Source organism: Sinocyclocheilus anshuiensis, unplaced genomic scaffold (assembly GCF_001515605.1).
Source record: "Sinocyclocheilus anshuiensis isolate Anshui unplaced genomic scaffold, SAMN03320099.WGS_v1.1 scaffold919, whole genome shotgun sequence".
Taxonomy (NCBI): domain Eukaryota; kingdom Metazoa; phylum Chordata; class Actinopteri; order Cypriniformes; family Cyprinidae; genus Sinocyclocheilus; species Sinocyclocheilus anshuiensis.
Genome location: NW_015547671.1, coordinates 566,936 through 579,296, shown reverse-complemented (window position 1 = coordinate 579,296; position 12,361 = coordinate 566,936). Strand labels below are relative to the sequence as shown.

General features: G+C 40.3%; 1 protein-coding gene across 1 annotated transcript in view; it reads left to right on the top strand.

Annotated features, from left to right (window-relative positions):
* Nucleotides 1-12,031, top strand: part of LOC107702765 (probable serine/threonine-protein kinase PknB) — a 20,873-nt gene extending 8,842 nt beyond the window's left edge. Inside the window, 7 exon segments of the mRNA XM_016505175.1 lie at nucleotides 1,155-1,238; nucleotides 5,559-5,620; nucleotides 5,748-5,834; nucleotides 5,939-5,993; nucleotides 10,747-10,935; nucleotides 11,108-11,134; nucleotides 11,222-12,031. Of these exon segments, the coding sequence (XP_016360661.1) occupies nucleotides 1,155-1,238; nucleotides 5,559-5,620; nucleotides 5,748-5,834; nucleotides 5,939-5,993; nucleotides 10,747-10,935; nucleotides 11,108-11,134; nucleotides 11,222-12,031 (1,314 nt within the window).
* Nucleotides 12,032-12,361: the final 330 nt, after the last annotated feature.

Below are 12,361 nucleotides of genomic sequence, written 5' to 3'. Positions count from 1 at the left end.
CTGCCCTTATCTTCCCCTTCCTAATTCCCCTGTAACCACCATCTCTCCACCTGACCGAGGTTAGGTGGGAACTGCCTGCATAACAGTCTCTTACTGAACCTAAGATGTTCTGGTTGGTTCTATGGCTTCATAGTGACCACCTTACTGATGGTCCGGTCTAGAGGAATCTCCGGACAGGGCTCCGACGCGGGAACCATGGTGGGTGAGTACGATCCATTTGTGAATTTTGTGAAAGTGACATGTGGCCAAGTATGGTTACCCATACTAGGAATTAGTGCTCTGCGTTTATCCCATCCTAAGTGCACACACACAGCAGTGAACACTCACAGGTCACAGGCTTCTGCGGGAGCCTTCTTGATCATCAGGCCCCCGGCACGGCACTGCAAAATTTCCTGGACATCCGGGCTGGGCTTATGCGTTCAGGCTGCCTTCAAAGGCATTACTTGCAGCAGGGTGTCGGAAACAACAATTCCTTTTTCAACAAGGCTGTTTACGAGTTTCTCATATTTAAGAAACACCACCACTGCCTTGTTCATTCTGGAGGCTGATACTATATTTTCGTGCCCTACAAACTCACCCATTGCCAGAAGCACGTCTTCTACCGTAACCGCTTGATCCGAGAAAACTTTACATCCATTCCTGATAGAGAACCCCGGCGTTCCCTCACCTGAGAGAGACGCCATGGCTTCCCTCATCAAGGAAGGAATCACACCGGTGTTTTTCTTAAACTAAAAAAAAATAAACCAAAAACGTGATAAACTAAATTCCCCCCTAAAAAAAAAAAATCTAAATAGAAAAAAAGAATTTAACCTTGAAAACCAATTCAAGCGTGCCGCTCTCACACCCCACACCACGCTTCCGCTCCCAGCATGCAATCCACACACAGAGAGAGAGAGAGAGAGAGAGAGAGAGAGAGTGAGTGTGTGCTGGGAATAAGTGCAGTTCTTGATGAGTGTGGTAATGAAATATGATTAAACTCAGAGGAGAGAGAACAATGTAGCCGTGACAGTAATCAGGAAATATAAGATGATCTGTAAAGTTCAGAATCCATTAACTATTTACTGGAAGATTTGTTAATTTACTATGTCACTGTCTTCCTCAATAGCCCCCCCAAAAAAAATACATAATGATTTTCACATTTTCTCTATTTACAGGTTCTGGATTGGGCTGTGAAGCTCTGCATGGTATTAAAGCACCTGCATGATCAACAGATCCTACATAAAAACTTGCAGCCATAGGTACAAATTTAGTTAATGCACAATTAATGCATACAATGAAAATGTACTTCCGTTTTCTAAATTCATGTTTACAGATTTTATTGTGAACAATTAATTTGAGCATAGGTTTATTTATTTTTGTAATGCTTAATCAGAGTGTCATAACTGAAGCTTCTGGTGAAATAAAATGCTTCTGTCACAGTTTTAAAACTAGCTTAACTGCACTTTTAAAAGCAATGTAAAGTTTGTTGTGAAGCTGATAAATAATTAGATTTATGCATCTAACTTAGTGTCACGGTCTGTCATGGAAAACTCGGGAAAGCATAGAAGATCCAAATGCAGTTTATTAGTCCCAAAACAAAGAAAAAACAGAGCAAAAACACTGGCAAGAGGTATAAAATCACAAACACAGATCCATAAGCAAAGAAACAGAAGCAATACTGCAGCAACAAAACACTAAATGAGCATGGTATTTATATCACAGTGAGCTAATGGGTAAATGATCAACAGCTGGAGGTAATGAAATAATCAGTGCAAGGGGTGATGGGAACTGAAGTCCAGAACAAAACAAACAATGGACAATGGACCCCCCACTTAAGGAGCGGATTCAAGACGCTCCAACAAAAGTCAAAGAAATCCAGGAAGGAGGCGGACCAAGGGGAGGGATGGCGGGCCAGGCCCATGTAATGGAAGAGGGCCTGGAGACACAGGTAGAGCAGGCAGCCAAGGCGGGGCCGGCAGGGTAGGCAGCCAGGGCGAGACAGAGAGTTCACAGGCAACCTCCTTGGTCGTGACGGGACAGTTAAGAGTGCTCACAGACGACCTCCGTGACTGTGACAAGGCAGGCAGAAAGTTCATAAATGGATGCCCGTGCTTTGAGAGGAAATGAAGCAAGCACCGCTGCCACCTCTGGAGGAACTGGAGCGGGTCCTGGAGTGGACTCTGGAAGCTCCCGGACTGGAGCGGGCTCTTGAGGGGACTCTGAGTGGTCCCGGACTCTCGAGCGAACTCTGGAGCGGACTCTGGAGTGCTCCCGGACTGGAGCGGGCTCTTGAGGGGACTCTGAAGGCTCCCGGACTGGAGCTGGCTTTTGAGTGCACTCTGAAGTCTCCCGGAATGGAGTGGGTTCTGGAGTGGACTTTGAAGCAGCCCAGGCCCGCAGAACAGCCATAAAGTGAAAGGCAAAGACGGCCTTCTTGATTATGGCAGCAGCATTGAAATCGGGCAGCTCTGTGGTCCTTCAGGACCACCGACTTGGGACCACCAGAGTCGGGTCCTCCAGCCTCCAGGACCACCGGACTTGGGACCACCAGGACCACCGAATTTGAGCCCACCAGAGTCAGGTCCTCCAGGACCACTGGACTTGAGCCCACCGGAGTCAGGTCCACCAGGACCACCGGACTTGGGACCACCGGAGTCGACTTTGCTGCCCTCCTCCTTCTCACCGGCATAGAAATCAATGGAGGTTCCAGTACTTGACACGAGCGGTGGGGATGGAATAGTCCCTGAAGCTGGACTCTGATGGTGGTGTCTCACCTTCCCCTCTAGACGAAGCTGCAAGTACCGGGAGAAGTTCCAGAAGTCCAACGACCTTACCCGATCCATCTCCCATTGCTGTAAGTGTTTATCCAGAGAGAGGTTGAATATGTGCTTAATGTCCTCGCCCTGACAACCCAGCCTCTCCGCCCTGGTCCAAAATTTCTGGGTGAAAACCCCAACTGCCACTCCCTGCTGGCGAAGTGCAGCCAGACTCTGAAGACGGCTGTCCATAGTCTAAAAATTGCTGGATCTTGTAATGGCTGCAGTATTCTGTCACGGTCTGTCATGGAAAACTCAGGAAAGCATATAAGATCCAAATGCGGTTTAATAGTCCCAAAACAAAGATAAAAAAACAGAGCAAAAACACTGTCAAGAGGTATATCACAAACAAAGAATCTATAAACACAAAGAAACAGAAGCAATACTGCAGCAACAAAAGACTAGTTGAGCATGGTATTTATATCCTAATGGGTAAATGATCAACAGCTGGAGGTAATGAAATAATAATCAGTGCAAGGTGTGATGTGAACTTAAGTCCAGAACAAACAAACAATGATCCAGAAGTGTGCCCTCTGGGGCTGTCAAGGGCACAAGAGCCACTGGCTGTGACAAATAGGACATTAACCTGCTTCGTTCTGGTCGTGTGATTTCTATAGACTTCTTAGAATGAGAGCAGCAGAACACAAAAATATCAAATACAACAAATGTTTAGAAATCAAATGATAATTAAATTACACACACACACTTACATGCTTATAGACAGAATATAGAATATACTGAAAAAGGCAAATTTCAGAAATTTCAAAACTAGGAAAGTCATATGAATCATATTAATCCATTGAGGCAAGACAATCCCAGGTGATTAGGGTAAATAATAATAATAATACCATTGTAATGTCTGATTACTTTTCTTAGGGAATTAATTATTATTAATTCATTCAGGTTTTGAGAGGACTCGAATCTGAAAATTCGAAGTCAACCTGATTAGAACTGATTTCAAATTTTAATAGTTTACACCTTATCAACAGTCGTCCAGTGAGACGTTAATGTCCGTGTATCTTAACAATCTGAAAATTCGCCGTCTCCCTGATTAGAACTGATTTCAAATTTGAATAGTTTACACCTTATCAACGGTCGTCCAGCGAGCCGTTAATGTCCGTGTATCTTAATCTGTGTGTATTTTCCTTGGCCACAGGTCAATACAATTATGATAATTTGTAAGCTCCTAGCGAGGTAACGTGATCTTGGCAAGGTTTGACTTTAAAATTATACGACACCAGACAATGATTCTTTATAAATGAAACACGAATTTATTGGCTATTCTAGATTACATGAAACTAAGCTAAAACACACATACACACACACATACATACAGTTCTGAAGAATGAAAATGATGTTAACGGAGTTCTGAGGAAAGCCCAAAGTTTTAGCAAGATATTCGCTACAGTTCTCTTACTTGCAACCTGAGAAAATCACAAAGCAGAGATTTGGCTTATGTTTACTGCTTAAAATTAGCTCGGCACCAGTTCAGCAGAGATAAGATTTTGTTCGTTTACTTGCGTTTTGGGTGACAGCTGAAAAGCTGAATGGTTCCTCGTGGCTGCTGGAGGGAATTCCGTTGCTGATTGGCTGTTGATCTGGCGCCTGAATGACATTTGGATGACGTCCTTTTGGGAGAGCCCTCGTTGGATTGGTTGGTTGCCGGGTTACGGAGGAGCCTCTGGCAGTTCTTCTGAGACAGTCTACGTTTGCAAGACTTTAAGTTCTGCAGAGTTACGAAGCTTCAATGGAGTAGTTGAGTTCTAGATGGTCGATCGCCTGATGGTTCAGCTCCTGAGGTCATGCCCATGTCACGAGTGTATGTCTGCCATTCTTCTCGCTCGGACATGGAGCTATAAAATTGTCTCTTTTGTTGACGGGATTATCAATTTATTTGTTAAATGGTCATGGGTATCACGCATCTGGTGCCTGAAAGCCTGTAAAACAAAGATAGTTTGTATCCTAGATTGAGTTAGGGTTTAAGCAGTTCAGATCCCCCTAAGGGATAAGGACCAGGCCTTGACCGGAAGCAGGTCCAGACAATTAGGTGCCCTGTTGATCATTGATCTTCTTTACGACCGCAGATAGCTGGGGAGGAGAGTCTTTAATTTTTCCGGTGGAATGCGGAGATTCAGTCGTTCATTTGTGCGATATTCGCAGAGGCCTTACACCATACTTCCCAGTTGATTTTTTTAATTAGACATTTTCTGAAATGTTATATTTAAATATGCAAATGATGCATTATATAATTAAATGTGCACTAATTTGCATTAATTTCTAGGACAAAAATCAGAACATTGGATAAAGCCAGGTTCAACATTTAATTATATAATTGCACCTGGTTCAAAAAAATTTTCTTGTTTCATTTTGTTGATATATGAAAATACTTTAAACGAAAAAAAAAAGTTCTCGTTTCATTTTGTTGATGTATGAAAATACTTTCAACAGCCAGACAATTTTCAATGTACACAATTTTTTTTAGGAGTAAAATAGTGTATAAAATCAGACAAAATATCAAAAATCTCATTTTGAGAAAGTGGCCTTGTTGTGTTTGAAATCTACAGATGCAAATAGTCGAAGTGCAACAAAAGAAACACCTAAAAGTGTATTTTAGAAGTTATCTTGTCACCATTCCGGGAGTGAAATAAACAAAGAAAAAAAAAACAGTATTTCTGATGCGTGTAGTGTCTTGCCTTAATTGTTTTAAACTAATACTGCTGCTATAACTATATCTTCCTAAAGGCGTATGTTTTCTTATGGCAGAGCATATTTTTCACTGCATGTGAAACCATTCGCCTCGGAGAGTTTGGAGTGATTCGTGAATGGTACTGTATGTGCTCATTTAATTCAAAACATGACTCGTCAAGAACTATTCAACATGTACTACATGGCATACTGTTGAGTCCAAACACAGTGATCTATAACATGTATTTCTCTTTCTGTTTCTGTCAGGTCCACTGATGCACAAACAGCAGAAACTGAAGCGCTCTCATACATTGCACCTGAGATTTTGAGTGGCGAACCTTACGATGAGAAATCGTAATAAAAATAATACATTTCTGATATTTATTCTAGTGTGACTAAACAGTTTCCATAGCTGAATACTGAAACTCTAACCTTTATAATCTTCTCTTTTTTTACAGAGAAATATGGAGTCTGGGCTGTATCATCTATGAGATGTGCATGCTGAAGTGTGCTGTAAGATTGTTCTTTCATTAGATATTGAGCATGTTTAGATCAATGTTAAGCTTTAAAAAAATAATAATAATAATAAAATAAAATACAATACACTTTTATTTTGTAATATAGATATACTGCAGGTTACTCTCATTGAGACAATCAACCACTCAACTAGATATCATTTGATGCAATGATATCAAAATTTCAGTCAGTAAATTCTGTTTCCAGGGGCCTCATTTCTAACCGTTGCGTATGCACAAAACCTGCCCTGAAAGAGGCATACGCCACTTCCTACGCAAAAGGTGGGATTTATATAAAACAAAATTGATGGGAAAATTTGCGCACCTGCACGCAAACTCTGACCCATGCGTACAGACTTTTTTTAAAGAAAAGTTATGAAGTAAACAACGATTTTAAACTATTTAAATATTACATATTCCACTCTCATTAATGGAGATAAGCACTGAAATTACATAAAGTCATTACGCAGAAGTTAAACCAAAATGATATGAATTTAGATAGCCTATTTGTAGTGGATGCGCTTGATCACTTTCCCTGTAGTATGTTATGTTTTAAAGGGGTCATATGATGCGATTTCAAGCTTTCCTTTCTCTTTGGAGTGTTACAAGCTGATTGTGCATAGATAAGAGCCCTGAAGTTGCAAAGACTAAGAGGAGGTAATTCTGACTTTGCTATGACAATCTGACGCTTCTGAATCAGTATTCAGAGTTTTGTGCATCGAGTGTGTGTGTGCGCGAGAGAGAGAGACACATCACAGTGGAGTCAGCTGTCTTAACAGTGGCTTGTGTACTGCAAACACATACCAGCTTCATCACTGTGTCTGTCACGCGACTCTGTTCCCCTTTCGGGCTTGAACTGATGGTAAAACTAGTGACATTATTTACTGTCTTTACATTTATTTTGAAAGCTGACGGTCGCGATTATGGTAAGGGGCGTTACATTTCCGACAAGTGCTTGCGGTGTTCGACCAATCACAAAGCACTGGGTCAGCTGGCCAATCAGAGCAGACTGCGCTTGTCGGAAGGAGGGACTTTGTAGAAAGCAAAGCGTTTGAGAGAGGCAGGGCATAGAGGACCTACAATAATGTACAGTATTTGAAAAATAATGTGTTTTTTGAACATTAAAGCATGTCAACATATTCTGTTACACCAAATACACAAAATAATGATCTTTAAAAAAGCATCATATGACCCCTTTAATGACAGCGAGGAGTGCTATAGGTGCAGAATAATTCATCTTTAAACTAAACTGCACATCTGATGTTATGAGAAAATATTTTTAGCGAGAACAATGATCAATGATGCGAACTTACTTCGATATTGTGGCGGACACTGCTGGATTCGGTGGAACGGTCTATTGTCCGGTTTGAATAGGACCAATGACAATAGCTTACTGTACAACCACAGCTGCACGGAAGTGTTGATGTCATGTGAAGGCATCTCCACAACATTATGAAAAAATACCACTGTATTTGAAGGATACAACTTGAAGAAAACCGTAAGATTTGCACGTTTCCTTTTTAAAATACATTGTCAATGACAGATAATGAGACAAATAATTGAATTTACACTGCAATAAATATAGGCCTATATTTTTCCACTATAAATAGCTAAAAGATGTTCACCTTATCAACAAAACTGCATTAATTTAATAAAAAAAAAAACAACTGAAATAGTATTTGGTCAGTGGAAATGAATGAGATCTACTCTATTCTAAATTATTTTTCTGATAACTATTTTAAACAGTTTTTTTTTTGATATTTTGGATATTTCTTATATTGAAACATAAGGATACTGGATGATTTTTAGCAATAAACATGTATGTGTATGGCACAAATGGCATTTATAGTCCCTGTCTCATATTTACTTAATGTCTTGTACCTTTGACGGTGTTAAACATGGTGTCGCATGGATGGGAATATGCATGAAAATTATATGCAGATGAGGTTATGCATAGTAAAACTAGGCACTGTAAGCTCCATATATAGTAATATACATTTTCTTACAACGGTGTTAAACATGGTGTCGCATGGATGGGAATATGCATGAAAATTATATGCAGATGAGGTTATGCATAGTAAAACTAGGCACTGTAAGCTCCATATATAGTAATATACATTTTCTTACAATCACTCAAAGACATCATTGCTAATATTAAACCATCTTTTTGTCCTCATGACATACATCCAAAAAATTTTTAATTAATTACTGACACTGTTGGGCCAGGTTTGGTGTCTTTTTTCAATAAGTGCCTTTTAACTGGCTCTGTTCCTGCTACTCTTAAAGTGGCTACTGTCACTCTGCCTCTCAAGAAGCCTTCACTAGATCCTTCTATTCTGAATAACTTCCATCCCATTTCTGTTTTACCATTTATTTCAAAGGTTTTAGAAAGAATTGTGTTTGACCAACTGCAGTTCTTTCTGAATCTTAACTGTATTACTGACATTTTTCAATCTGGTTTTAAATCTGCTCATAGTACTGAAACGGCACTTCTCAGAGTGTTAAACAATATCCTTTTAGCTACCAACTCTCGTGATTCTGTGGTCCTGGATCTGTTAGATTTATCAGCAGCATGTGATACTGTGGACAACGCTATTTTGATATCTAGATTAGAGTCAAACGTGAGCCTAAAAGGTACAGTCCTTAAGTGGTTTCAGTCATTTTTATCTGACAGAAATTTATTTGTCAAACTAGGTAACTTCTCTTCCTCTGTTGCTCCTCTCACCTATGGCCTCCCTCGAGGCTCGATATTGGCGCCCTCCCTTTTTTCCCTGTACATGGTTCCTCTGAGTTCCATTCTAAGAAGGCATGGGGTGTCTTTTCATTTCTACACTGACGATACCCAGATTTATTTACCTATTAAGAGAAATGATCCTTCAGCACTTAGTACTTTACTAAGGTGCTTAGACGAGGTCAAAATCTGGCTAGCTCAAAAAAAATTGTAATGTTAAATGAAGATAAAACAGAGGTGATTGTTTTCAGTCCTACTGATAATTCTCAGGCTACCAGCCTTGATCTGGGCAGCTTATCGGCCTTCAGATCTTCTCGTGTGTGAAATCTGGGTGTCCATCTTGATGAGTCATTAAAATTGGACAAACATATCTCTTCTGTAACTAGTTCCAGTTTTTACCAAAGCCGCTTGCTGTCTAAAATCAAACACTTTTTAAATGTTACGACGTTAGAGATGGCTGTCCATGCTTTTATTACTTCACGCTTAGATTACTGCAACTCACTATATTGCGGTATTTCAAAGTCACAAATTACTTGCCTACAATTGGTCCAAAACGCTGCTGCTAGATTTCTTCAAAATAGTCACAATTGTGACCACATTACCTCTATACTGAGGGCCCTCCATTGGCTGCCTATTCAATTTAGAATCGATTTTAAATTTCTCTTACTGGTGTATACATTTTTTCATAACCAGGCCCCTAGTTATCTCTAAGAGCTGTTGCATTTTTATACTCCCTCTAGAAGTCTAAGATCCAGTGATCAGAATCTCCTTTTAGCTCCTCAGTCCAGACTTAAATGTAGAGGGGATCGAGCTTTTTCTATGGTTGGGCCTCGGTTATGGAACAATCTGTCGCATTGAGATTAGAGTGGCACCTTCCCTATCCATTTTTAAGTCACTTTTAAAAACACACTTGTTTGATCTGGCCTACTAATATCCCATTCTTATTACATTGTATTATGGTATTAATTATTACTCTGTCTTCAGAATGTTTATCTGTCATTCCTTTGCTTTTAAATTCATATGTTTTATTATTTCTGTTTTACTGTATGTGTTTATAGTTTGATTTTAATGTACAGCACTGTTTATAAATGTGCTTTATAAATAAATGAACTTGAACTTGATGGTGATTTCAGGGAGGAGTCAGGGTGGAGATGCATGTACGCACAATCTTCCCCTGACTGGGATTTATAAAGGGATTTTTGCGCAGGTTCTGTCAATCTAGCTTTTGAGCGTACGTACACTTTTAGGATGAAATCTACGGAGAGTTTTATAAATCCCCAAATAAATTTATAAAGACCCCAGATTATTATACATGTTTCTCTTTACTCATTATCATATTCCATTTCAGTTTAAAGTTTAATTTGGTTTTTCAAGGTGTCAGAAAAGGTGTGTTTTTGAAATTATTATCCTGGCTTTTTTTTTTTTTCATAAAAGAATAGGAAGTAGGGTTGTCAAGCTCCAAGAAAGCCAAACAAACAAAAAAAAAAAATAAAAAAAATGAACATAGGTACTGGAACAGTTGTCTATACTATTTGCATATTACAGTATAGTCCAAATCCTCTGCAGACATTCAGTAGCTTTCAAATCTTGCACATTCAAATATGGTATGCTGATTATCCACACAAGAACCAAAGTGTGTATAGATAACTTTTATAGCATGACGGATTCAGTTCCTTTTCACTTGTATGGAAAAGTGGGTATGATGACAGAGCTTTCATTTTGATTGAAATATTTCAAAATAACTACTTCATTCTAGTCCTGTTCATGCTGTTATTTAAATGCTTGAACATTAGCTTGTCCAGATTACATTAATCAAACACTGTTTTCTCCTTTGATATTGCATTTTGGATTATGACAAATGTTCAAGAAAAATGCATTGCTTGAACATGAACTGACATTTGAAACATGCATTTATTTAAAGCTGCTTTGAAACAATATGTATCATTTATTTTATTTTATCTTATTTTATATTTTGTAAACTACTTACAAACTTGTTGACTCATATTTTGTCTGTCTTTAGTTTGCAGGAAAAAACACAGTTGATATTATTCCAAAGATACTAAGAAGTTCCTATGAAGCTCTTCCTGAGACCTTCTCTCAGGATCTTCATCAGCTGGTGAGAGACACACTTCAGAAGGATCCAGCGAACCGCCCGTCTGTCAGTGAGATCTTGATGAGGCCTTTTATCATTAAACACCTTTATGAAAAGGTGAGTTACTTTATTAAAATGTTCAATTTTTTCAAATTTTTTTTTTTTGCTGTAGTCTCCTAAAGTCATAAAGTAACAATGTTTCAGACACTGGCACTGATGGTAATGACATTATACAAAGCACTGGACCGTCAAACAAGGATATCAATTTCTTTAAACTTATTTTTTTCAGAGCACACAAACTATTAAAGAGCTTAATGTGCGTAAAAAGTCTAAAGACAGTCAAGAGACACCTAATGAGTCTGAAGACAGTCAAGAGACCCCTAATGAGTCTGAAAGCCAGGAGAAAACCAATGAGTCTCAAGTCAGTCTAAAGGTACTGGAAGAGCTGGCCGACGGTTTGGAGAGAGTCCACTACAACACAACCGTCAGCAGTCTCACAGGAGGAGTAATAGGTTTGGCTGGAGGAATCACCTCTTTAGTTGGATTTATTCTCACTCTTTTCACTTTCGGAGCCTCTCTGATAGTAACAGGAGTGGGAATCGGTGTTGCAGTAGCTGGTGGTGTAACAGCTGGTGTCAGCAACATAACAAAGATGGTGAACCAGAGTTCAAACCGCCAAAAGATCAAAATGCTCATTACGCAGCTACAAGAAAAAATTACCTCCACAAGCTGCTGCATCCAAAACATCCAAATAGCAGTGGAAATGCAACAAAGAGAGATATCTAAAAGCAATCAATTAGGGTCCAATGCACAGTCTGGGGCAGATGTGTGGGCAAGTGCTGGAGTTCGACTTGGGCGAGGACTGGGAGGGATTTCGGAGCTTGTCCGTTTAGCTGAAGTCGCCAGTGTTGGTAAAGTTGCAGCTCAGGCTGCAAGAACTGTACGTGTGGCTGAAGCAGCTACAGGGGTTTTGTCTACACTTTTTGTAGCTGTTGACATCTTTTTTATTGCCCTTGACTCCAGAGAAATTCACAAACTCTGCAGAGATCATACTTCAATAGCGACTCAACAAGAATCAACCGATACAGAGTCTAAAAGCAGTCAAACCCCTGACAGTGAATCAGAGCACAGTGACACACAAAATCAGCCATCACCAAACAAAAATGAGCAAGAGCTGCGGTCTCTCATTCCTCTAGCATGTCGCACCACCTAGTGTTCCCGGACGATGCTGACCCAGGTGTGCTGCAGGAACTGCGCACTGCGACGGACCTCGCGCTTAGGGCGACGAAAGTCACGGCGCAGGCCCTGGGTCAGACGATTTCCACATTGGTGGTCCAGGAGCGCCACCTATGGCTGACCTTGGCGGATATGAGGGAGGCCGACAAGCATCGCTTCCTGGCCTCCCCGATCTCCCAGGCCGGCCTATTCGGCGAAGCGGTGGAGGGCTTTGCCCAACAGTTGTCCGCCGCGCAGAAGCAGATGGAGGCGTTTCGACACATCCTGCCCCGGCGGTCTGCTGCTGTCTCCACCCCACCGCCGGCTG